Consider the following 25,933-nt stretch of genomic DNA (forward strand, 5'->3'; position numbering starts at 1 on the left):
TCAGGAAGCAGCCACAATGTCGAGCATTGATATAAATATTAAAAGATTTTCTCCCGTCGCCCAGTAGAGAGTCTGCAGAATGTGTGAAGGAGCTGATGTCATAACGAGTGAGATTAATGACGATTCAAACACACGATGCAAAGGTGAGAAAAAGAAAAAGAACAAAAGAATAAAAATATCTCAGGATGAAAAAGTAGAGCAGGTAGAAGAGAGTGATGTCAGATAAGAGCTGAAAGCTTTGTCCATGTGCTGCAAACACAAACACGTGATTTATACGTTAACTGTTGAGTGAGCGTCTGTGGATATTTGTGGAAACTAATTTTACATAATTTATTTAAACCAACATATTTTGTATGTGGGTGTGTTTATGTGCTAATAACCGACATTCAACTGTTTTATTAGTGTGTGAAACAATAGTGGAATATTCCTGCGTGTGTGTGTCAGAGCTGCCAAGAAACATTTCCTACAGCTACCACCGAACTTGTGTGTGTCTGTGTGTGTGTGTGTGTGTGTGTGTGTGTGTGTGTGTGTGTGTAGCATAGCGTGTGATTCTATACGAAGGCTTTTTAGGGACGGTTGACTGGCCAACCCCTGGCTCACTGTTCCTCTTGTCACTGGGCTCTGATTTAATCTGCCTCCTCTGACTCTCCTAACACTGAATCCACTTTATACTTTATAGGTATTTGTGTCTGTTGAAGGCGTTGGTCCTCTGGCCCCGCCTCCCTTAGTGATGTCACCTGTATCCCACCTGTAGGCGCCTCCTTTCCAACCAGACGGCTGCCCCCCCCTCCCCCCCCCCCCCGCCCCGCCTCCTCCGCATCCCGCCCTCGCTGATCTCATTACATGTTGAAACATTATGATGCATACATTAGCACATTGATGAGGAGAAACTGTGTCTTGTGGTTCAGACCAGTGTAGTTCACGAGCAGTGGAGCGTTATGTGAAGGCTGCTCACACTAATTAATGCTTTAAATAAGGTTAATTTACATAACTGGTGCTGTGTTCAACATGATGGAGACAAAGAGGAGGATGAGGAGCGGAGGGAGGGAGGGACCTCTGGTTTCACACCTTGTTATGATGAGAACATGATGAAACATGGAGGAGGCTCAGTGGCTCCAGGTGAACCAGGGCAGTCGATAGGGCAGGTGAGACCAGTTGACCAATCCACTCTCCCTGGATTGGTCACTTGGTGAATGAAAGATGTGTTGATCTCCCCCCCCCCCCCCCCCGCTGGTACAAACATCTTATATTTCCTCAGTTTGTCTCGACTCTGCAGCGCTCTGTCCCTCGTCTCCCACGTTCAGCTGCGTCGCTCTGGATTATCTTCAGAGACAGAAACAGGAAAGTGGAGCACGAATCTGCACAAGTTCAGATTAATTAACGCGTCGGGCTCTGAGGACGTCTCCCTCATTATTTTGGTTCTGATGTTTAATTAGTTTTCTCATTTAAAGAACAAATGTTTCCTCTTTTTCGCCTCTGATTCCTCATTTAAGAGGATTAGGAACAAGTGGAAAACACGTCTGGGTGCAGAGGAGTCAGTTTATTAGAATCACCAAAATGAAACTCAGGCTAAAGTCTTCGCTCTAAATATACTCAGAATATGAGATTGTGTTTGATACGTTTGAAAATCGTTACACCTCCATCATGAGAGCACTTCATCAGAATCAACGAGCCAAGTTAAATTAATTAAAACCTCTTATTTAAGGGTTTAACTGAATTATTAAAATGATAGTCTGGGTTTAGGTTTCTATGATCAAACAGCTCGGAGTGAGGTAACAACTTGTGTTTGATTAAATCAGAAACTGTAGTTGCGTTACACAAAATGTGGAAACAGTAAATTCCTTTCTAAAGTCAGTTTGATTCAGTGCTTTGAAAACAACACACAACACACACAAAGTAGAAAGTACTGTGGACTTTATACATCGTGCTGTATTTAGGACTTTTTATTATTTTGTCTATCATAATTCTCCCTGATTTAAATATTTATCTTGCATTTCTATTAAGTGTATATGAGCTTAAACATCAGTTTGATTCATTGGTTTTAATGTTCTCTCTTTATTTTGTACAATATTCTTTTAATATTTTGTAAAATATGATTTTGAATTCACTCTGATACTGAGGAAAACTTAAAAAGCTGAATATTCTCAGTGAAGTTGTTTCCACTTCCTGTCGTTTGAACATCATCACGTTGGAACGAGACGATTTGTTTTCTAACGTGTGAACATTGTGTGTCAGAAACGTTGTGTTAACGTGCAGCGACTTACTTTCTCTCCCCTGAGTGATGATCTGAAGTGTTCGTGGATTTGTTGATCACAGCTCTATCGGTTTGTCCCATCTGCTGCTCACTCACACAGACACACACACACAGACACACACAAACACACACACAAACACACACACACACACATGAAACGCGTCAGTCTGACTGTGACTGTTGGTGCTAATTAAAGGTTTACACATCCGTCCTCTGCTCTCACAGACTCTGGAACAGTGTTATTAGCACTCTGAGTATGTGCGTGTGTCTGTGTGTGTGTCTGTCTGTGTTGGAGCGTGCGTGTGCACTTACATAAGGAGATGTCACGGTGACTCAAACCCACGAGTTTAACTTTGCGCTGGGGGTGTTGACAAAGACACACACACAGTTCGTGCTGCACTTTGATTTGGTTATTTTGAAATGCCGAAGCCTGTGATAACCTGTAGTGTGTGTGTCCGTGTGTGAGTGTGTCTCTGTGTGTGAGTGTGTCTCTCTGTGTGTGTGTGTGTGAACGCTTCTTTCATCTCTCAACATCCCTCTTTGTGCAGCGTCGGTCTCTCCCCTCAATTATTCATCAGCTTGTTTCCATGGAAACAGCTGCAGCCGTGTGTGGGTCTGTGTGCGTGCGTGTAATTCGGGGGGGGGGGGGGGGTTGGTTGATTTCACGGCAGGGGGGAGGGGCTTCATCAGCTCATTAATTGGTGTTATTACCTCTGATGGTCACACTCTGACCGAATAGAAACGTTTCTCAGGAACGTCCATGTGGTCCAGAGGTTTCATGGTCCACAGAGGATCGATCCCACGTCTCCTCTGAGTGGTCCTGCAGCGCCACCATGAGGCTGATACTTGTAGTTTTAATGCCACGTCACTGAAGTCACCATTATAAGTCTATTCAATAATAGAAGTTGTCGTAGTAGTAGTATTTATGGTAGCTGTTGTTATCAATGATGGTTTATTATGTTTAATAGTATTGTTAGTTGTAGGTTTACTAGTAATTATGTTGCAGTTCTAGAAGTTCGATTCGAGTTTTGGTAGTATTACCAGTTGCAGTATTACCTGAAGCAGCAGTAGTATTCGTAGTAATAGCAGTATTTGTTTTTAATGATATTTTTGTGGAAGCATCAACAGCAGATATTAGCAGTATTAGTATTTGTTGATTAACTGCTGCTGCTGGTGTTTTTTTGCAGTATTAGAAGCAGTAATATTAATAGTTTGGAGGTAAACTGTACATACCTGGTTGTGTCAGTACATTGTGCTGCCGGGTTGTCTCCAGCAGGGGGCGTGACAGTCTCACAGTGGAGCAGATGGGCTGTGTGGCCAGGAGGGGGCAGCACGGAGCAGAGAACAAGACGTTACTACAGAGTGACGTCAGAGAGGAGCGGTGGTCAAGAGACATTAAGAGAGAGAGAGACCTGCAGACATGATGACGTCACTAATACACATTTATCACACACGTCTGACCCCTTCCTGCTCACAGGACACGCCCCCTCTGTTAGCCACTCACGTCACAGGAAACCCCTACCGTTTTTTTTTGGGCTGAAACATTACAATTACTGTGATTATTATACTTTGATTTATAATAATAAAATTGATATTATGATATTTATCAATCACATTTATTTGGACTTGAATTTATTATAATAACATGTATATTAAAAACAGACCAGATCTGATCTTTACAGTTCTACGTTCTGTTTTCTGCCTCGGCTCCATCCTTCCTCCCTGGTTTCACTTATGGTTCCCCTTCTTCTTCCACTTCATTTATTCCTTTCATTCATCCTCTTCCTCCGTCACTATCCTTCCATTTTTCTCTACTTCTTACCCCCTCATCACTTTTTCAATAACCCGACTCTTGTATCTTCCATCCATCCCCCCCCCCCTCTCTCTCTCTCTCTCTCCATCCATCCATCCATTATTCCCTCTCTTTCTCCTCCCTCCCTTCACCCATCCATCCCCACCCCCCCTTGCCACCTCCATTATCCGTCTCTCCCTCCATCCAGCTGCAACGGAAACCCATTACAAATCTGTGGAGAGATAGAGCTCCCTCCTCCTCCTCCTCCTCTTCATCCTCTAATCTGCGCAGACTCTGCCTCCCCCTCCCCCCTTTCCTCCATCCCTCCCTCCTCCTCCACTGCCTCATTTTATGGAGCAGCTTCACATCTGCAGCGCTCCCTCTCTCCCCTCCATCATGGCTCACGTTTGAGGAGGTCGTTCGTCCATCACTCCGTCGCTCACAGAGGAGGAGAAGGGAGGAGGAAGAGGAAGAGGAGGAGGAGGAGGAGGTGTAGTCTGTGAGGCTGCATCTGCATGGCGCTGGGGGGGGAGGCGACGCTTCGGCTCAGCTTCACCATGATCGCCGTGTCGTTTAAATGTCGCTGCCAGATCCTGCGCAGGGTGAACAAAGGTAGAGCGACATAGACGAAGACTGGGAGAGAGAGAGCGAGAGAGAGAGAGAGAGATGCTGGATGTATGTGATGGAGGGCTTAGCATGTTTGCATCTGGAACATACGTGTGTGTGTGTGTGTGTGTGTGTGTGTGTGTGTGTGTCTGCACGGTCGAACGGGATTTGGTTCAATGTCAGCAACATTGAAATAGAGAGAGAGAGCAGGGTGTTTATGACCAGAGCCAGCTGTGTGTGTGATTGTGTGTGTGTGTGTGTTTGTGTGTGTGTGATTGTGTGTGTGTCTGTTTGTGGAAATGATCTCTGATGGATTCATTCAGTCGATGGCTTGCAGGTATCTTTGGATGAGAGACCTTCAGAGTGAGTGTGAGTGTGAGCGAGAGAGAGAGAGAGCGTCTTATTTTCATGAATGTAATATTGATGGTTTGTTTTTATCAAGGACGAGCGAGCACAGAACAGACAGGAGAGCACAGAGAGAGAGAGAGAGGTTTATAATCACGTCAGATTGAAGCTTCAACGTGTTTGTGACGTGATCGTAGAAGTTTTCAGATTCTTAAGTTTTATCTAAAGTCAAATGTTTAGAATTTTACCAGAGTAAAAGCTTATTTTATTTTAACACATATCACCAAAATAAAAGTATTATTCCGACAGACAACAATCAGGATTAAAGATGAATCATTAAAGATCATTTTCACTGCTCACATGTGAATATTTTCAGACTCACTTACAATAATTCATTATATCTGTTGTTTAAAATCTTTTGTCGTATAACAAAACAAATATTTTGACAAATTCAAAGTCTGAAAGACACAAAATCACTACAAACAACACAGGTCATTATTTTATTATTCATGTTCTGCCTCTCTGTGGTCACTCGGTCACGTTGTGTAGGATTGTAACTTCCATCTTACTGTGGTCGTTTTTTCTCGTTTCTCTCGTTTTGTGTGTTTTTGTTTTGTTTCTATTTGTTGTCATTTGGTGTTGTGGTCTTCAGTGTGTTTGTCATTGCTCTGATCCAGGAGCAGCCGTGGCTCCCTGGGCCTTTTCAACCTGTTCAGTAATCGTCCATTTCACTAACTGTCAGATAATAAAAATAATGAATATTAATAAAAGATTCATTAACTCTGATCATTTCATAGAATTATTCAAGTCATCTGTATTGGAGTAATCAAGTTCAAGTACCTGTAGTATTACTGGGCATTAGCTGTGTTGACCTGTAGTGTTTGTGGTATCTGAGCAGTGATGTGTGTGTTTGTGTGTGTTAGTTGACCTGGCATAGATTTAAACATTAAAATGAACTACGTTGCTTCGACCTTGAACTCATCACGATGTGTTCAAGTGAACTGTGTGATTTTATCTGGTGAAGGAACCAGAAGCTGTTGTGTAACAAACGTCTGAACGATGAGACAATCAGGACGACGTGTCTCTGCTGCTTTATTTATATTTAATGTTTTCACTCGTTTTCCCACGATACAACCACAGAACACATTTAAACAGGATCTGAAGAATATTTGAATTTTCACTTATATAATCGCAAATACAATTTTAAGAATAAACAGAATCTGCAGCCGCAATGTCCGAGAAGAAAGAAGTTCTGATCTCGGTTGTTTTATTCTTGAGATCATGTTTGTGGAACCTAAACAGTAAATAGTTGTGGCCATCTAAACATATATTTATGAATTTTTTGGTTCGTATCCCATCTGCTAACGTGGAGGAGGTGGGTGCTTTAACCTATACTGCAGCACGCCACCAGGGGGGCGATGCATACACTTTGGCCTCACTCTTGGGAGCTTTCATGTCTCCATCTTTATTTACTATAGCTTTTACACTTCAATCGTGTGACCTTGTTTAAATAATCAAAGCTTAATAACAGCAGCTGAAAGTGTTTTTTCTTTATATAACGTCCACGACACAGTTGTCGCTCGTAGTGTTTTACACAAACTGTGTGAGTGTGTGTTGTCGATGGAGAGAAGAGAGAAGAAGAGATGCTGCTGTCCTACATCTGGAGGTGGAGGAGGAGGCTCAGCTTTCATCTTCATTTAGCTATGGTGTGTGTGTGTGTCTGTGTGTGTTGGTGTGTGTGTGTGCGTGTGTGTCTTCAAAGCCCCATTGTGTTTCTGAGCTGCTCGGCTGCTGGAACCAAACACAGGAGAAAGATCTGGAGCAGATTAGAATAAAGGAGAACAGAATGAAACGGAACCATGAAACAGAATCGAACCGAACAAACTGATTCCTCTGCAGATTAACTTAAACTCAAAGTGTTGTTCAGTTTGAATCACCGGCTCCGACCTGGAGAAACCACCTGAAGTCCTGGAGAGGGGCCGAGGCTCAATATGAACCTGCTGTAAACCAGGAGGAGCTCGGGTTTCATTTCACTGGTTCGAGCTTCGTCACTGGTTAATGTGTGGAACCAGCTTCAGGAAGTGGCAGGTTCAGAATCAGTGCACGGAACTGAAGGAGGTTTTTAATGGTGGTTTTAGACAGTTTGGGGCGATGCACCAGTCGGAGAACCTGGTGGAGCTTCAGACACATTGTGTGTGTGTGTGTGTGTGTGTGTGTGTGTAGTAATATGCGTCGTCTGTTTGTGTTTCAGATGAGGGGCCGTACAGCAAACACTCCACCGGGCCCAGACCTCCAGATGGAGCGCTGGCCATCCGGAGGCAGAGCATCCCGGGTAAAACACATGTTCTTCTCACTTTGCTCTGACGCTTGTTGTCGTGACTCCACCTGTGAGTGGACAGATGAGTCTGCTGCTGTTTCCTGTTTCCTGTTTCCTGTTTCTCCTCACACCTGGAGCCGGCGGCCTGTTCTCCTCTTTCATCTGAACAAACAGAACCAACTGAGCTGAAACACTTGAGGGGACAGGGAGATGACTGTGATCACTGTTTCTACAATAAATAACACAAATCATATAAACTTAGTCAATTATAGAAACCGTCCAGAAACCAGCTCCAGCTCCAGAAACCACCTCTGATCCTCTTCATGGTTTGAAACCCACTGAATTCAGGCTCAGAGTAAAACTAGAGTCGTAGTAAAATGTAAATTCATGTGAGACTCTTGAGTTTCGCTTCATCTTCCTTCAGCGTAAATCTAACGTGTCAGTTTGTGAGTTTTCTGCTCCGTCACTGGTTCATCCAACGTTTTGTTGTTTTCTGGGTCAAGATTAAATGAATGTTCTCAGACGGTGACTCAGCACTGGTGTTTGATAACAAGGTGAAAAGGACACGGTGAAGCCTCAGAGGAGGAGGAGAGACGGTGATGGTCACTTCCCAAGATCGGACGTCTCCATCCTCAAAGTGGAGAATCTCTCCTGATAAATATTCACTCAGACATTTTGATAAACTCCTGTTATCACCAGACGAGCTGTCACATCACGTCGAACCCGGCCGGCACTGAACCGGCTCCTCTCTCTCAGTCGGCTGCTTCTGCTTCTGAATATTTCAGCTGTTTGATGAAATATAGATGGACGAGCAAACAGAAGATGACTTCACTTCCCTCTGTGTCGGGTTTATTATTTTATTATAACTCTGAGGCTTCTGCTGTGAAGCGATGAGTGAACACGGCGACTGATCCTTCTTCTTGTGACGCAGACGAGTTCCGGGGCTGCTCGGTGGTGGAGCTGATGAAGAAGGAGGGCACCACCCTCGGACTGACGGTGTCGGGCGGCATCGACAAAGATGGGAAACCCCGGGTATCAAACCTGCGGCAGGGAGGCGTCGCGGCCAGGTAACGAGACGCCTCCTGTTCCACTTTACTCGTTCAGAAATCTTTTGTGGTTTTGTTCTGTTGTGTTGCTCGTGTGGAGGGTGAAGAACAGAGGAAGTCACTCCTTGTTAAGCCCCGTGACACAAACTGTGAGATGTGAATATGAGCCAGACACATATCATTTTATTGATTCTGTTTAATTAAATCCTGTTATCGGTTTCTGACCCAGTTTAGGTTTGTTTTGAAGATTTAATTAATATTTGTCTTGTAACGTTTTGACTCTGTACAGGAGCGACCAGCTGAACGTGGGCGACTACATCCGAGCCGTGAACGGAATCAACCTCTCGAAGTTCAGACACGACGAGATCATCAGCCTGCTGAAGAACGTGGGGGAGCGAGTCGTCCTGGAGGTCGAGTACGAGCTGCCGCCCGTCTGTGAGTCCAGTGACCGGCCCAGTTCACAGTTCATCTCAGTTTAATTCTCTCAACCTCAGTAATATAACTTTATTTATAAATGGTCAAGAGACAAGACGACAGAAAATAAGTTATAACACCCCCCACCGGCTCCCGACAGTCAACTCACATGGAAATGGACTAGTTTGAATTCTGACAGTTATCTGATATATTTATGTGTATTAAATAATGAAACTATAGAATTTAAGATATCGAACTCTTCTGTATTCATATTAAGACTAAAGATGTGTCCGTATTAGTTGTATTTTGAGTATTTGACAGAGAAATAACTCTGGAGTTTGTCCAGAGGAGCTTCAGTGGCTCCGACGTGTTGTTGACGTGTTGTTGACGTGTTGTTGACGTGTTGTTGACGTGTTGTGTTGTGTTGCAGCCGTGCAGGGGTCAGGGGTCATGTTCAAGAACGTGGAGGTCACGCTTCACAAAGAAGGAAACGGCTTCGGCTTCGTCATCAGAGGTGAGTGTTGGTCTGTGTGTGTGTCTGTGTGTGTGTGTGTTTGTGTGTGTAATAAATACACATTAATGCATGAGTGTGTTGCAGGCGGGGCCCATGAAGACAGGAACAAGTCTCGTCCCATCGTGGTGACAACAATCAGACAAGGAGGCCCGGCTGACAGGTGAGTGACCTCTGACCTTCTGATCCTTCAGCTTTGAGACGGTTTATTAATAATCATCATCTACTTGTCAATCAGAAACAACATTGAGTGAAGTGCTTTACCAAGAAATAAAATTATGGGATAGTTTAAATGAAATAAAAAACTATATGTCCTCTACTGTCTCTCTCTCACTCCCTGACTCTCTCCCTCTCTCTCTCTCTCTCTCTCTCACTCTCTCTCTCCCTCTCCCTCTCCCCCCTCTCACTCCCTGACTCTCTCTCTCTCTCCCTCTCCCTCTCCCCCCCCTCTCTCACTCCCTGACGCTCTCCCTCTCTCTCTCTCTCTCTCTCTCACTCCCTGACTCTCTCTCTCTCTCCCTCTCCCCCCCCTCTCTCACTCCCTGACTCTCTCTCTCTCTCTCCCTCTCTCCCTCTCTCCCTCTCTCTCTCACTCTCTCTCTCCCTCTCCCTCTCCCCCCTCTCACTCCCTGACTCTCTCTCTCTCTCTCCCTCTCCCTCTCCCCCCCCTCTCTCACTCCCTGACTCTCTCCCTCTCTCTCTCTCTCTCTCTCTCTCTCTCTCTCTCTCTCTCTCTCTCTCTCCCCTCTCTCACTCCCTGACTCTCTCTCTCTCTCCCTCTCCCCCCCTCTCTCACTCCCTGACCCTCTCTCTCTCTCTCTCTCTCTCTCTCTCTCTCTCTCTCTCTCTCTCTCTCTCTCTCTCTCTCTCTCCCTCCCACTCCCTCTCCCTCTCCAGAGAAGGAACCGTCAAACCGGGCGATCGGCTGCTGAGCATCGATGGGATCCGACTCCACGGCAGCTCTCTGTCGGAGGCCATGAGCATCCTGAAGCAGTGCGGACAGGAAGCCACGCTGCTGCTGGAGTACGACGTGTCAGTGATGGGTCAGTTCATCCATAATAACACTTAATCACTAATAATCCATAATCAAACAACGTGAGTGAATCTGCGTAATGAAAACATGAATGAAACAGGACCCGGGATCGAACCCTGTGGAACCACAACGATTCACACTGGAAATAAAATCGATGGGAGAAACCAGTAATAACTGTTGGTGTGTTTGTGTTTGTCAGACTCGGTGGCCACGGCGTCGGGCCCGCTGCTGGTGGAGGTGGCCAAGGCGTCCGGCTCCAGCCTGGGCGTGGCTCTGTCCACCTCCATGTTCTGCAGCAAGCAGGTCATCATCATCGACAAGGTCAAACCAGCCAGCATAGCAGACAGGTACATGACCTCTGACCTCCTCAGCACCTCAGCTCATTTGTCCGACGGCGCCTGAAGGCAGCAAACTTCATGTGGCCTGAATTTAAAATGGCTGCGAAGGCAACATCAAATCTTGTGAAGTAAATACTGTGGATTTATTTTATTTTATCGATGCAGGAGTTTCTTACCTACGTGTGTGTGTGTGTTGTATGTGTGTGTGTGTGTGTGTGTCTGTGTGTAGGTGTGGCGCTCTTCACGCAGGAGATCACATTTTGTCTGTCGATGGGAAGTCGATGGAGTTCTGTTCTCTGGCTGAAGCCACTCAGCTGCTGTCTGCTTCCTGTCAGACCGTCCGCATGGAGATCCTGCCGCAGCACCAGGCCCGACCGGCCCTGAACGCACCGCAGCACGGTAAACACACACACACAGACACACACACCAGACACCGTGGGCCCTGAACGCACCACAGCACACACACATGCCTATTATGCCTATGAAAGATTACATTGATAAAATATAATCTTTTATAAAGCAGTGACACAGGCAGTGACCTCTAACCTTTGACCTTTCCTTGTGTTTTAACCTGAACACCCCTCCTCTGTGTGTGCATGTGTGCGTGCATGTGTGTGTGTGTGTGTGTGTGTGCATGTGTGCCTGTGTGCGTGCGAGTAGTCAAGGTGCAGCGTAGTCCCCGCACCCTCCCCTGGGAAACTGGAAACTCCGCCCCCGTCCACCCTCCCTACCACTACAACACGTACCACCCCGACCAATCAGCTTCCAGATCGCACAACCGCCACACAAACAACCCTCGTACGTCCGGCGCTCTGTGAATGTCACGTTTTATTTTGAAAGACACATAATGTCACCGTGAACCATTATATTAAAAAAGAAAACTCCACTCATCTCTCTCTCTCTCTCTCTCTCTCTCTCTCTCTCTCTCTCTCTCTCTCTCTCCCTCTCCCTCTCCCTCTCTCTCTCTAGCTCTCAGCCACTCGTTCTCTCCCGGCTCCATGTCGGCCTACAGTCTCTCGTCCCTCAACATGAGCACGCTGCCCCGGAACATGTATCCCACGAGTCCACGGGGCACGTTGATGAGGAGGAAAGCCAAGAAGAAGGACTTCAAGAGCTCACGTGAGTCTGACCTCTGACCTCTGACCCCTGACCTCTACGTGCTACGTTGATGGCGGAGCTCATGTCGTGCTGTAGCTGAATCCTCTGACGTCCATTTTGAGATTCAAGTAGACGTGGTGTTGACCTCCTCTCGCTGTCCTCTCGTCCTCAGTGTCTCTAGCGTCCAGCACCGTGGGACTCGCCGGGCAGGTGGTCCACACGGAGACCACGGAGGTGATGCTGCTCGGCGACGGCATCATGGGCTTCGGCCTGCAGCTGCAGGGCGGAGTCTTCGCCACGGAGACGCTGTCCTCGCCGCCGCTCATCGCCTACATCGACCCCGACAGCCCGGCCGAGAGGTGACACACGGGAAATCAAACACTACATATAAGTTTATTCTTTTAAATGTTATTTTTGTTGTTTATACTTGTTTTATATATTTGTAGGTGCGGCATCCTGCAGATTGGAGACAGGATTCTGTCCATAAATGGAGTTCCTACTGAAGACTCCACCCTGGAAGAAACCAATCAGCTGCTCAGAGACTCGTCCATCACTGCTCAGCTCACACTGGAGATCGAGTTCGACGTGGCTGGTACAGACACACACTCACACACAAACACACAAACACACACACACACACTCACACACAAACACACACACAAACACACACTCACACACAAACACACACACCAACACACACTCACACACAAACACACACACATACACAGACACACACACAGGCAGATGACAAAAGAATAATTCATTGATCTTGATTAAATAAATCAGACATGTTGAGAGGACTGATATTCATGAGTGTTTGTTTGGTTCAGATCCAAATATACATCTGCAGGTTCAGTTTGTGAGATGTAGTGACATCTAGTGGTGAAGTCACACATTGCAATCGAGTGAACGCCTCGTCTCTTACTCACTGAATGAAGAACGAGTGAGAGTCAATCAGAGCTTTTATAAAAAAAACTGTTGGAAAATTATTTCAACAGAAATGTGATGAGTGCAGAAACAAACTCTCTCTCTCTCTCACTCTCACTCTCACTCTCACTCTCTCTCTCACTCTCTCTCACTCTCTCTCTCTCTCCCTCTCTCTCTCACTCTCTCTCTCTCTCTCTCTCTCACTCTCACTCTCACTCTCTCTCACTCTCTCAGAGTCGGTCATCCCGAGTTCTGGAACGTTCCACGTGAAGCTGCCAAAGAAACCGGGGGTGGAGCTGGGAATCACCATCAGCTGTGAGTCCTCCTCAGTTTCCTCTTCATGTCTCTGACGAAGCACTTTTCACTTCTCAGCTGTGACCTGGTTGTGAACAAACGTTTCTTCTGTGTGCAGCTCCGTCCAACAGGAAACCAGCTGATCCTCTGATCATCTCTGACATCAAGAAGGGCAGCGTCGCACACAGGTGGACAGACACACATGACCTATAAACTAAACACACACACACACACACACACACATGACCTATAAACTACACACACACACAATCACACACATGACCTGTAAACTACAAACACACGCCACAGAATGTGATGGTAGAATAAACTCACATTAAAGTGTCAGATGTGTTGAAGCTCGGTCAGCTGTCTGTAGGTGGCTGGTTAATTAGGCTAACGTGTGTGCGTGTGTGTGTGTGTGTTTGTGTGTGGTTTATAGGTCATGTGTGTTGGAGTGTGTGAAGCAGATAATATGAGTTAAAGAGCTTCAGTCACCAGCAGAGAGCATCTGTTCACTGTGACTCACTTCAAAGAGACACATCACATTCATCACAATCTATGTTTGTATTAATATTTGCTGTGTCTCTCCAGGACGGGGACGCTGGAGCTCGGAGACAAGCTGCTCGCCATCGATAACATCCGCGTGGAGAGCTGCTCGATGGAGGAGGCCGTTCAGATCCTGCAGCAGTGTGAGGAACTCGTCAAACTCAAGATCCGCAAAGACGAAGACAACTCAGGTTTCTAGTTCTCACTGGATTAACTGCAGAGTTTTACATTTTGTATTAGATGATTTCTTTCTTCACCTGTTGAATGAATCTTTATTGACATGTTTCAGACGAACAGGAAGTGTCCGGCACCATCATCTACACTGTGGAGCTGCAGCGGTACGGTGGCCCACTGGGAATCACCATCTCAGGCACCGAGGAGCCGTTCGACCCCATCATCATCTCCTCGCTGACCAAGGGCGGGCTGGCCGAGAGGTAAACACGTAAACACGTTTAATTTAATATATAAGAACTTAAACAGTGGAAAAATGAATTCAACAGGTTTGTTTTAGTTTGATTTTTAAGACACAAAGATGTAGAAGATCCTGAATAAAAGAATATGATGAAGACGGTGAATGAAAATATGTAATCTAAACAAAAATACAAATATTTGGTGCTTTTCTGTTTAATTTATAACAGTGACATGAAATAACCAGAACAGGAATAGTTCACTAAAGTTCAACAGATAAATAATCATCCTTGTACACACACCATATAAAACATTCACTAAACAACATCCAATAAATGTATAAAACAAAAGAGAGAAATCATTTAACATAAAGACGTTAACACTTAGTTTCAGTTTTCCTGTAAAGACTCAACAGACGCTGCAGAACGTAAATCCACAGAAATAAGATTTAATAAAGTTGAACATTTAAAGTCAACACTGATTTAATTTAACGCTGAAACAAAGTGTGTCTGTTTGTCTGTGAAACATTAAAGAGACGAGTCGGTGCAGATGTGACAGATGTGCTGGAGAAGGTCGCCCTCTGCTGCTCATAATAAATTATACAACATTTGTACATCATGTTTTATTCTCCTTCGACTTTATTTTTATCTCAGGCATTATCACGTGGCAGTAAATATTTATAAACATTATATTATTATACTATATAGAGTCTTAAGTTTAGCATGAAAAAATCTATAAAATAAAGACACTAAAGTTAGAAACTAACTAATTAACTATGTGTTGTTGTTCATATAGAATATTAAACAGAAAATGTGAAATGATAACCTTGAGAATGATTAATTTAGTTTAAACATGAACTGAGTGAGCAGATAAATTCCAACAAGTCAATGTCGCCCTCTGCTGCTCATAATAAATACAACAACTTCGACTTTATCGTTTGTTTTCTTGCATTAAATAATCTTATATAATTCAGAAAAAAATAACTTTGCATAAAAATATGAACAAAAACTATAAAAAACAAGAGAGAATAAAATTGTAAATTCAGTTTTAAAACCAGAGCGACACAGAGTTACCAAATCCACCGGGAGCTGGATAACTAACACATCTGACTTTGTGGTGCTGTGAATATGTCGTGAAATAAAACAGTGAATCACTATTATTAAAAAAAATATAACATTGTAATATGTGTGTGTGTGTGTGTGTGTTAGGACTGGTGCGATCCACGTGGGGGATCGTATCCTGGCGATCAACAGCAGCAGCCTGAAGGGGAAGCCTCTGAGCGAGGCCATCAGTCTGCTGCAGCAGGCGGGCGAGACGGTGACGCTGAAGATCAAGAAGATGGGCGAGCGTACGTTCAACTATTTAGATGCAACAGCTTCTTTAAACTGTTTTTAAAGACAACAGGTCAAAATAAACTTTTCCTTGGTTTTCTTAAAGTGTCGAGTCCGAAGTCATGCGTGATTGGTCCAGATCTGAGTTCGGGGGTGGGGCTCGGTCAGGAGAACCTGGACGGGGAGGAGGAGCCTGTCATCATGGCGGTGCCTCCATCGAGCCAGAGAGCGTTCAGCGCGCTGCCGTCCGTGGACAGCGCCGTGGAGTCGTGGGACGGATCCAACATGGACAGCAGCTTCACCTCGCCGGGTAGGAACCTGACCTCTGACCCCTGAGCTTCGTTTTTAATAGTACAATTTGTCTTAAAATAAAAAAGGTTTATTAAATCCTTTGTGATTTTAAAGTGTGAGCTCTAGAGAAACAGTTCCACACATGAACGATCTTCTTGGTTTGTCTGCAGCTCCCGTGTTCCAGTCGTCTCCGTACACGTTCCATGATTGGCGCAACGCCAAGACGATCAACAGCCAATCATCGTCCGCCGCTCGCCAGCGAGCCAATCCGCTGTCAGATCTGGGCCTGAGTGACGACGACTGGGACCGCCCACCACTCGGAGGGTGAGACAGGCAGAGACAGAGAAAACTTAAATGCTACACAAATTTAATTAAACAGATTTATAGTGAAGTGGAAAATATAAAACCTGTGTAAATATAATAATAATAGAATGATATGATAATAACAGCTTGGATGACTGAAACCACGAAACTACACTGACACAAAGAAGAAACTGATATAAATAAAGACACAGTTCAGACACTAATCTCTGAAATAAAAGATGTGTTTCCTGTTTACAACAATAAACCTACAGAGCGTGATTAAACCTGTGACATCATCCAGATTCCCACAGCTGCTTTTCACACGACTTTAGCATGCTAGCGTTTCTTATCCCAGTCAGTGGCGGATGCTAGCGGCGAGCTAGCAGCAGTAACATCAGTGTGTCTCTATCTGCAGAGCCTGTAACCTGCCCAGCGGTCTAATCTCTGACAGCAGGTATCACAATGATCTTTGACCTTTAACTCCCCCGCACAGTCCTGTCTGACCTCCAGGTGACCCCTCACCTGGTGACCTTCGACCCTTGTCACACTGACGCATACACCGGATGGACGTGTATGTCGTCAGCTCCCGCCCACTCTCTCACCAGCATGACCTGTCCGTCACCAGCCTCCTCTGTGTGTGTGTGAGTCTCAGGCTGTTCTCTGATTGGCTGACCTGTCTCTTTCTCCTCCAGGTTCACCGTGGGGCATGATGGGACAGAACCGGACCAGGAGGAGAACTTCTGGTCTCAGGCTCTGGAGGATCTGGAGACGTGTGGACAGAGCGGCATCCTCAGGGAGCTGGAGGTGAGTGGCTCGGTCAGCAGGACTCATGATGTCTGAAATGTGAGAATCAGTCGAACAAGAACTTTACAACTTGAGTGTTTGAGAGTTTTACTGTGAACTCTTCGAGCTGCTAAAGGTTTTAATGTTGTTTGGAAATGCAGCAGTAAATCTTAGTGACTGAGCTGAAAAGAAAAATGACTCCTTCTCTTCCAGGAGACTGATCAGGAGACGCACCTGCTCGCTCTGGTATCCTCCTCCTCCTCCTCCTCCTCTTCCTCTTATTCTTCCTCTTCCTCTTCCTCCTCCTCCTCCTCCCCCCTCTCCACTAACTCTGCTCTGTCCTCTTCTCTCTGTAACTGGACATTTTCTTCTAGCGTCATCAAACGTCCAACATGTTATCTGTTTTTGAATGTGACTCTAACCGCACCCCCCAGCAGCAAGCTACCGCCCATGGTGACGTTATTGTAACATCTTAGTGACATCAGCCAGCTTCTGGCCAATCATGTGGCAGAGTCATGTTGCACCAGGCATGGCAGTTTGAGCAAGGCATGCTGGGAGAGCTTGTGCAAGGCCTGATGGGTAGTTTGTTTTGCCGTCTTGAAGCAGATCTGTCAGTATTGCATGCGTCTGATTAGTCCTTGATTCCGATTGGCTGAGGAGTGACCGTCTGTTGAGTGACGTGAAAACATTAGGTAGGAAATAGAATCTCAGTAGAAACAGAAGATTCTTCCGGTGAAATCAGAAGAAATAGAACCAGATCCTGAACATGACTCAGTAGAACCAGAGGAGAACAGTAGATCCTCAAATTAGATCCTGAAAGTAGGTCAAGTTCTCAGAAGCTTTAACTGTAAAGACAGAAACAACTAAATAAAATGTCAGTAGAACGTCAGTAAAATCCATCACAGTAGAATCTGTCAGTAGAACCCGTTAGAAGAGACCTGTGCTGGTGTGATCGTGTAGCTGGGGTCAAAGGTCGTGCAACCAGGTTTGCTTCAGTCACCATGTTTTTGTTGGATCCAAGAGAGACTCTTTCACACGCTGTCCTCTGATTGGATGGTTCTGATTCACTGGTTTTCTCTGATTGGCTTTCTCCAGGCAACCATCATGTCGGGCTCCACCCTCAGTCTGAACCATGACCCCACCCCCCTGCGCAGCACTCTGGGACGCCAGGCCAGTTTTCAGGAGCGCAGCAGCAACCGACCCCAGGTGACTGTTCCACCGAACCTGTCACGTCGTGGATGTGATGTTTGTGTGTTTAACGTTTTTTAAGAATTATTCCTTTGAACTTTCCAGGTGACGCCGAGGTCCAACACATTACCCTCTGACCCCCAACGCCGAGCCTTTGCCATGAGGAAGATGAGGCAGGAAGTCAACGAGATCCTAAACCAGAACCCTGTGGAACTCCATAAGGTGAACACTGACCACTGGGAACCACAGGTCACCATGACATCACGGTAATCCTCAGGTTCTGATCCTAACAGAAGGTTGTTTATATTTGTAGTTGACTCTGGAGAAGGCCTCGGACCTGGAGGACTTTGGTTTCAGTGTTTCTGATGGTTTGTTGGACCGTGGCGTCTACGTCAACAACATCCGACCGGGGGGTCCGGCGGAGCGGGGCGGCCTCCGAGCCTATGACCGAATATTACAGGTAAGAAGCCCGGACCTGGTGGGTACGTGAACCTAAACTGTCACAGTGCTGTTAAGTATGTTGAGTCGTTTTCTCATCAAATTGCTTCAACTGAAAATGATAGAACCTCTGAAGAGGACACGTCACCGCCCCTCATCCGTTCGTCTGTTTTCCAGATCAACCACGTGCGGACCAGGGACTTCGACTGCTGCCTGGTCGTCCCTCTGATCGCAGAGTCTCCAGATCGCTTGGATCTCGTCATCAGCCGAAACCCCACCTCCTCTTGTCTGCTGGCCAATCACACTGATGGCATCACCCACAACAGTAGCAACTCCCATCAGCCAATTGGCGGCGACCTGGGACCGTCTGAGCTTTGTATTGGCCAAGTAGATGATTGTGGTCCAATCAAGTGGAGCAAACCAGGAGATCTGCTGGGGGCAGCGTTTGGGGTGGGGCAGGTGAGTAACAGCTCCTTATAGCAGACAAACCTGGATCTAACTGGATTAAACTGGTTGTAACCAGACTGGAATAGAGGTCGATGATGAGAACAGTACAACAAAGTTGAGTCAAACTGGTTCAGCGTGGATCCCCATGGTGCTACATACACCCCCTGGATGGACTTTGACGTTTAACCACTAAGTTTGACCCTTGAACTGCTAAGGGAGCCTGAAAGCACACAATGGACTGGAAAAACTCCTTACCTTTTCATCTGAACCAGTTTTGCAAACTGGTACTACTGGTGTCACTGGATCCCGAACTATGACCACTGATACTACTGGAACCACAACGCGAGCAACTGATACAAGATCGATGGGTTCTGGTTCTACGAGGCTACAGCCATGCCCCCTGGTTCTACTAAAGGTGGAGCTACAGGCAATGGTCTTACTGGTCTACGATCAGTGGACACTGATTCTACAAGCCAAGGACTAGGACCATTGGCCCTACTGGAACTAGAGCCACAGCCACTGGTCTTTCTGGTCAAAGACACTTGTGTTCTGGTATTCGTTGGAACAGAACCATTGCTAGTTGTCCTACTAAAGCCAGATCTCAGCCACTGGCCTTACTGGTCTAAGATCGATGGTTAATGGCTCTACAAGACTAGAACAAGGGCTAATTGTCCCACTTAAAATAGAGCCATGGCCAGTGGTCTTACTGGTCAAGGACACATAGGTTCTGGTCTTGGTGGTAACAGAATCCTGGCTACTGATTCAACCGAAGCCTGAGCCAGTTGTCTTACCTGTCCCTAGGCATGGCTCTGGTTCATGGTCTCAGGGTCAAAGAACCATAGGTATTAAACCTCCTGAAGCCAGAGCCGTAGCCACTATTCTAACTGGTTCAAGACATGGTTCTTGCTCATGGTCCTGGTGGTTACAGAATCAAGTCTGCTGCCTCTACAAGTTAGAACCATGGCTCCAGGACTGTATGATCTCGCTAGAACCAGAAACATGGCTTTTGGTTGTGCTGGCCAAGAACCTGCTGATAGACAGGCATGATGCCAAGGAGACTAGAGATGCTCCGATCAGGGTGTATATGGCCCATGTCATTGTGATCATACAAACTAGTGGTGATCACTGACTGGTTTCTTTTCTTAAAACATTTTATAGGAAGGTTCTGCATGAGAAACCCTTTAAAACCCATCACCCTCCATCAGGTCTGTCAATAATGAAGCCAGGTTATGGCTGCCTAGGGCCAAAATGTTTGTACCTCTTATAAATAGTCACACCAAGTATTCTTAAAAGAAGTTTCCTATAAGTTGTAGTTGCAGTTTGACAACCTGAAGTCGCTCCTCGACTCTGCCCCACTGGTTTGATCCTGCACAACTTGAGTGGAAGCTGTTCAGCAATGTGAAATAGATTTGGATCCCACCAGGGTTTTCTAGGCAGAAGCACTGTGAAGTTTAATTGTAATAACAGGATAAAAGATTATTATGGTTGAGTTGCAAGTGAGTATAAGCAACATGGAAATGACGGTAAGAATCTAGAAGGGTGGGATCCACACAAACCTGCAGCTGCTCATATTTAGTTCTGCTATGATGGGCCACCCCCTGACACATCCACGTCCATGTCATGCTATCAGGCTAATGCTACTTGCAGATACTGTATTTGAATCAACAGTGTAGCATGAAGTCCCGATAACACACTTCTGTACTGTTTCAAATACTTTACCATAAGCTCCTGTGAAGTCAGAGCATCCTTGGACAAACAAAGATGGTGGTCAAGGTGACCGTAATCAAACTAGCATTCAGTTAAAGGTAGAAACTTTCCAGTTACATGTGGTGGGTTCAAGGGCTGGGTATCGTTTCACCAAAATAAAACATAACCAGTCGTGGTGTTGAAGAACAGTGATGATGGAGTTTTCTGCAAAAACCTTCTTTTCTAATTTGTTGAATTTTACATTCATAAAATCCAGTAATTTCCAATATTCATCAGCTGGCTCTGATCGGAGCATCCCTAATAAACATGGACAGAGAGACGGCTCGGTGTCCAGGTTTGAGTTCAGTGCCATGAACGAGCTGCAGACTGGAGAAGTAATAATGATGAAGACACTGAGCGGTTCAATAAGAATCTTTTTCTACTGTTTACACCTGTTGGACTGGCCACACTGTGTATGTGTGTATGTGTGTGTGTTATGTGTGTGCAGTAAACACAAGGCCAGTTAAGCCCCTCCCACCTCAATTTCTAGTCTTGGCTGTGCCCCCCCCCCCCCACCCTTTACCCATGACCAATAGACAGCCAGGATGAGAGACAGACGGCAATTCTGATTCGGCTGATTGGCTGGAACCAATCAGGAAACAAACGCTTCCCTGCCTGTCTGTGATTGGTTCTCCTCAACACGTGAATAAACCAATCAGCTCCAGAAGAAGCTAAGCATGCCCGCCCCCCCACCCCCTGAACCCCAGTAACAGTGATCTATTATGCTAATCGATCTGTGTGTTTTTTGATTGACTTGTCAGTTCTCTCTGTTTGTTCGTTTGTTTCCATGACGGCTGATTCTGAAAAGATGTAAATAGATTTAAAATCAGTTCAGTCGCGTCGTGTTCACATCGGAACCATCGACCCCTGACGACCTTCACCTCATAACCACCAGATGTTCCACCAGAAAAAAGTCCTGTTTGAACAGGAAACCTGTGACAGTAAATACCTGTGAGTGTGTGTCTGTGTGAGTGAGTGTGTGAGAGTGTGTTTGTGTGTTTACTTTGGATTGATGTCAACATCTTCCAGCTCTCACCTCATACTGAACTCACTTTAAACTGGCCAATCAGAACCCTCCCTTAGCACCAGAGGCCAATAGAAACCCTCCCCGACTTGAAGCGACCACTCGCTGCTCTGGAACAGATTCTGTGCTTTGGAAACGAGATCTGATTGGATACCTGTGATTTGCTCTTTCTGTGTAGCTGGCTGTGATTGGCTATTCTACTCCATACTCAACTTTGAAAACCGATCCTCTGAAGCACAGTGCTAGCATATTGTTAGCATGTAGCGAGCAGACACTGAGCACAAGAATAGCATTAGCCTAATGTGACTAAGATGAATTCAGCACAATGTCACTAACACATCACCACATGGAAAACAAAAACTCACACCTGGAGCACACACCTAGAACATAACAGGGCTACGGCTAGAGAAGTAGTGAGTTAGCACACACAGCTAACTCAGGTCTCTGGTAAACACAGCAGTGGTTAGCAGCACACACTCAAAACAAGGCTAGCATACGGCTAACACATAGTATTAGCCAATAGTTGTGTAACATACAGATAAAGTAAGGCTAACACCTGGCCAACCAAGCTAGGTCTTAGCATAGAGCTAACACTTAACGAACAAACCTAAAACGTGATTAGAGCTCAGCTAATATCGGCCTCACAACACTTTGTTGAGCACACGCTTAGTTCAGGGCTAACACAGCTAGCAATTGGTTTGATAACACCTGGAACTATGCCATGGCAAAGTTAACACATAGCAAACATCATTCAGTTAGCACACATCTAACACTTCGTTAACACTTCTAATGTTTAGTTAGGATTCAGCTAGCATCGTGGGACGTTACGCAAATGATGAGCTAAAACTCTGATGATTATCATAACAACTCAGTCGAAGAGGGGTGTGGCTTCAGGAGGGCTGGACAAGTGAGCTCTAAAGCCATAAACACTGTGTGTGTGTTTGTGTGTGTTTGTGTGCGTGTGTGTGTAACATTGCAGGGATTTGCACTATAGTGATTCACCTCAGCAAGATGTCCAACCACACAAACTCACACACACATACACATGCACACTAACACACACATTGCACTGCCATTTTAATATAATTGGTCAAATTTGTTTCCATGTAGCTTCACCAACCAACCAAACTATTTTTCTTTAAAGGAACAGGGATGTTGTAAAGTATTTTTGTACAAATTTAATACTTTGGTAGCATGATCGACGTTCCTGGTGTTTGTCCTGTCGGGCTCCACTGCTCTTCTCCACCTTCCCTTTGTATGGACGACTACTGAGCAACAATAAAGATGAAGACCTGCTGGGACGACTCGACTCATGTGTCATCTCACACTGAAACACCAACATGTTTGTTTTTTAATACATACACTCGAGTTGTGTTTTATACTAAAGATTCTGTATGTTCTGAGATTAAGTTAAATAAAATCTGCATAATTAAAAATACATTCAAAGGAGTAGAATTTATTATTGAGTTGACATATTACAGTATAATTCAGCAGTATAAAATACATACAAATGAATATATAAATCAAACAAAATTCATTACTGTATACATTTTAATATTATGATTTTTTTTATATATACAAGAATATATATATAGAATTAGTGCAATTTATGTTAATTCCTCAGTGTGATTTATGAACTAAATGTTTTTGAAAATAATAACAAACAAAATAGTTTATTGCTCTGTATAATTTTTTTTAAATATTTGAATAATAATTCAATAATTCAACTTGCCTGATACTTGTCATGTATTAATTCTTAGTGATTAAACAAATGTATTATAGTGTAGGTAGATATAATTTACTTAAAAATGCACATTATATAAAAAATATAATTTATTGCTTACGAAACTTTACAATTGTAATATATTTTTTCAAAGAATTCATTTGATAAGATATATAGAAATGTATGCAAAATAACGTAGTAAAAATTATAGTATAATTGAGTATAAAATGATGCAGTTTTACAGAGTACAAAAAAAAGAATTAATCGCTGAACATTAACTATAATTGATGAGGATAATATATAGAAAATTTTGTATGAATCATGTCTGTCTTCTTTAGAAATCTATATATTATTGTGCATATTTATTAAGTATTATTATTTACGACTATGGTTTATAACATATTCAATATATGATAAATAAATGATGTAATGTTACTATATATGAAATAACGTTTTACATTTAATATTTATATGAGAATATAAACAGTTAGAAGTGAATCTGTGGTTCGACGCTCTGCTTCCTGCTCCGTGTGTGATTGCTTCTGTCTGCTCGCTGTTGTAGCTGTTAGCATAAGCTGCCTGTGTTAGCTCCCCTGTTAGCTCCTGCGTAGCTCCGCTCTCCGTGTCTGTCGGTGTTGTCTCGGTTGATATCGACTCTCGCGGACCCGGTGAAGACGCTCAGCCTGATTTTCACCGCAAACACAGACACCGAGTCCCGCAGGAAACATGTCCACCGCCCTGGAGAGCTACATCAACCGTATCCTTCCGCCGCTAGCTGCTAACGTGCTAACTGCCCGTGTGAATGAATGGGTGAATGCTCGTAAGCTCAGGAGCTATGCTAGCTGTATTTGTAAGGTATTTAATAACTAATGGTGATTATAACTTGATCTTTCAGCGGCGCCGAGTTGAAGCTAAGATTCGTTTTAGTCTTAAAACAGAAGAGGTGGTTGTTCTGTGTTGTTTTAAACGTGGATTTAATGTTGTGTCCAGAAATGTTGTTTCTTTAACCGAGGTTCAGGCACCGTGGCCATCGTCACCTCCGACGGGAGAATGATTGTGGTGAGTTTCATCACGTTTCTGATCCAAACTGTGGATTTAACACATTAATCATCAATATTATTGATCTTCAGATGACTGATATCATTCATGTGTGTGTGTGTGTGCGCGTGCAGGGCACCCTGAAGGGCTTCGATCAGACCATCAACCTGATCCTGGATGAGAGTCATGAGCGCGTGTTCAGCTCCAGTCAGGGTGTGGAGCAGGTGGTTCTGGGACTTTACATCGTCCGAGGAGACAACGTGTGAGTTTAACTAGTTTAACGTCTTCATGAATCAAAGCTGATTTCAGAACTCAACTGAACCACAGACGTGTTCCTCACATGCTCCTCACACGCTCCTCACATGTTCTGGAGGTTCTCTATGTGAGAACAAACATCGGGCCATGTTCTGGATCTTCTCCTGCAGCCTCCTAGTAGAATGTGTGTAACATGTCAGAGTGAGTCCATGTGAGGAACCAGCAGGACAATGTGTGGAAGCTTCCCAGTGAGCGAGTGGACGTGTCGATGAGGTTTCTAACACGTGACGTGAAACTGGACGAACACAAACATCTCAGGATGAAGAAGAGGAGCCGGACACGTAGAAGACGAAGATGTCGACTTGGAAACACGAGGAGGTTCCAGATCTTCTGGTGATGAGGGCCGACGCCGGTGTGGACGAGCTGTAAACAACAACACTGATCTTTCCACAGCAGAGTTTATAAGTCATGTCCGGCCTCCTGCTGCTCTACAGGCTCCGCCCCTCGCCTGGATGTGACCCAACAACCTGCTGCTGGTTCACTAACACTAACTACACAACATGTCAGGACACAAGTTTCCTGACAATTTCTGGAGTTGAGGTCTGAAATAAACCTGCAGAGAAGAGAACAAGTCATCATCACTTCCCATGTCGAGCTGCTGGTTACTGTTGACTCTGCCACCAGGGGGCGTGATGCACATTCACAGTTTCCCTCCATAGATTTATGTTTTTACCAGACACACGTGAATATTAAACATGTTTCACTGGAGATTTAACTGAACATGAAGAAAGTGAAACACAAAGTAAAGCATCTTATTTATGTCACAGTGATCAGTTTATTGATTATCGGTTTTGCTGTTTTCTTCCAGAGCTGTGATCGGAGAAATCGATGAAGAGCACGACTCCACTCTGGATTTAGGAAACATCAGAGCTGAGCCGCTCAACTCAGTCGCCCACTGACCCCTCGACCTTTGACCCCCTCTCCTCCCCTCCTTCCACTTTCACCTTTCCTGGCTGCCATCTCCACGCGACAGGAGGAGAGAGACAGCACGACTGACGCTGCCTCTGTAATCGCTCGTTCACTCGTTCACTCGTCCCTGATGTGAGGCTGCGTGGTGAGACGTTCAGGGACGAGTCTCGAACAGGAAGTGATGTCAGCCTCAGCGTCGGTCGTGTGGACGGGCGTCACCGGAGCCTGATTCTGGATCAGCTGAGAATCTGTCACACGGACGACTTCAGTTTGGACTTTTTATAAATGAAGACGTGAAATGTTCGAGTTGTTATGATGAAAGTTTTTTATGCTTCAAGTCCTTTTGTCACATTGTTTTGTTTATTAAAGTTTCATGTCTCATAATCTGACTCAGCGTCTGTTCACTGACCTGAAAATATAATAACACAATGTTCATCATGTTCAGAAGACGTGAGACGATTTGTGTAA

At 44.9% G+C, this 25,933-nt stretch overlaps 2 protein-coding genes across 2 annotated transcripts in view; both read left to right on the top strand.

Annotated features, from left to right (window-relative positions):
- Positions 1 to 22,781, top strand: part of grip1 (glutamate receptor interacting protein 1) — a 34,869-nt gene extending 12,088 nt beyond the window's left edge. Inside the window, exons 2-27 of the mRNA XM_053415328.1 lie at positions 7,249 to 7,329; positions 8,246 to 8,381; positions 8,650 to 8,795; positions 9,205 to 9,288; positions 9,373 to 9,448; positions 10,183 to 10,328; positions 10,518 to 10,665; positions 10,886 to 11,055; positions 11,317 to 11,454; positions 11,626 to 11,775; positions 11,927 to 12,113; positions 12,201 to 12,346; positions 12,916 to 12,996; positions 13,094 to 13,163; positions 13,567 to 13,712; positions 13,811 to 13,955; positions 15,138 to 15,277; positions 15,367 to 15,570; positions 15,722 to 15,875; positions 16,270 to 16,308; positions 16,547 to 16,658; positions 16,851 to 16,883; positions 17,733 to 17,843; positions 17,931 to 18,047; positions 18,139 to 18,285; positions 18,441 to 22,781. Of these exons, the coding sequence (XP_053271303.1) occupies positions 7,249 to 7,329; positions 8,246 to 8,381; positions 8,650 to 8,795; positions 9,205 to 9,288; positions 9,373 to 9,448; positions 10,183 to 10,328; positions 10,518 to 10,665; positions 10,886 to 11,055; positions 11,317 to 11,454; positions 11,626 to 11,775; positions 11,927 to 12,113; positions 12,201 to 12,346; positions 12,916 to 12,996; positions 13,094 to 13,163; positions 13,567 to 13,712; positions 13,811 to 13,955; positions 15,138 to 15,277; positions 15,367 to 15,570; positions 15,722 to 15,875; positions 16,270 to 16,308; positions 16,547 to 16,658; positions 16,851 to 16,883; positions 17,733 to 17,843; positions 17,931 to 18,047; positions 18,139 to 18,285; positions 18,441 to 18,743 (3,410 nt within the window). The 3' untranslated portion in view covers positions 18,744 to 22,781. The remainder of the gene's footprint in view (positions 1 to 7,248; positions 7,330 to 8,245; positions 8,382 to 8,649; positions 8,796 to 9,204; positions 9,289 to 9,372; positions 9,449 to 10,182; positions 10,329 to 10,517; positions 10,666 to 10,885; positions 11,056 to 11,316; positions 11,455 to 11,625; positions 11,776 to 11,926; positions 12,114 to 12,200; positions 12,347 to 12,915; positions 12,997 to 13,093; positions 13,164 to 13,566; positions 13,713 to 13,810; positions 13,956 to 15,137; positions 15,278 to 15,366; positions 15,571 to 15,721; positions 15,876 to 16,269; positions 16,309 to 16,546; positions 16,659 to 16,850; positions 16,884 to 17,732; positions 17,844 to 17,930; positions 18,048 to 18,138; positions 18,286 to 18,440) is intronic.
- A 958-nt stretch (positions 22,782 to 23,739) lies between these two features.
- lsm8 (LSM8 homolog, U6 small nuclear RNA associated) lies at positions 23,740 to 25,849 on the top strand. The gene is made up of 4 exons (XM_053414903.1): positions 23,740 to 23,960; positions 24,222 to 24,262; positions 24,376 to 24,503; positions 25,365 to 25,849. Exons 1-4 carry the CDS (start codon positions 23,930 to 23,932, stop codon positions 25,453 to 25,455), a joined length of 291 nt encoding a protein of 96 aa, XP_053270878.1. The 5' UTR covers positions 23,740 to 23,929; the 3' UTR covers positions 25,456 to 25,849.
- Positions 25,850 to 25,933: the final 84 nt, after the last annotated feature.

Source organism: Pleuronectes platessa, chromosome 22 (assembly GCF_947347685.1).
Source record: "Pleuronectes platessa chromosome 22, fPlePla1.1, whole genome shotgun sequence".
Lineage (NCBI taxonomy): Eukaryota > Metazoa > Chordata > Actinopteri > Pleuronectiformes > Pleuronectidae > Pleuronectes > Pleuronectes platessa.

What these genes read in the sequence shown, in the direction of transcription:
- lsm8 (XM_053414903.1), top strand. Translation starts at nt 23,930, where the DNA reads ATGTCCACCGCCCTGGAGAGCTACATCAACC. An exon ending in CCGACGGGAGAATGATTGTG is followed by an intron (nt 24,263 to 24,375) that starts GTGAGTTTCATC and finishes GTGCGCGTGCAG; the next exon opens with GGCACCCTGAAGGGCTTCGA. An exon ending in ATCGTCCGAGGAGACAACGT is followed by an intron (nt 24,504 to 25,364) that starts GTGAGTTTAACT and finishes GTTTTCTTCCAG; the next exon opens with AGCTGTGATCGGAGAAATCG.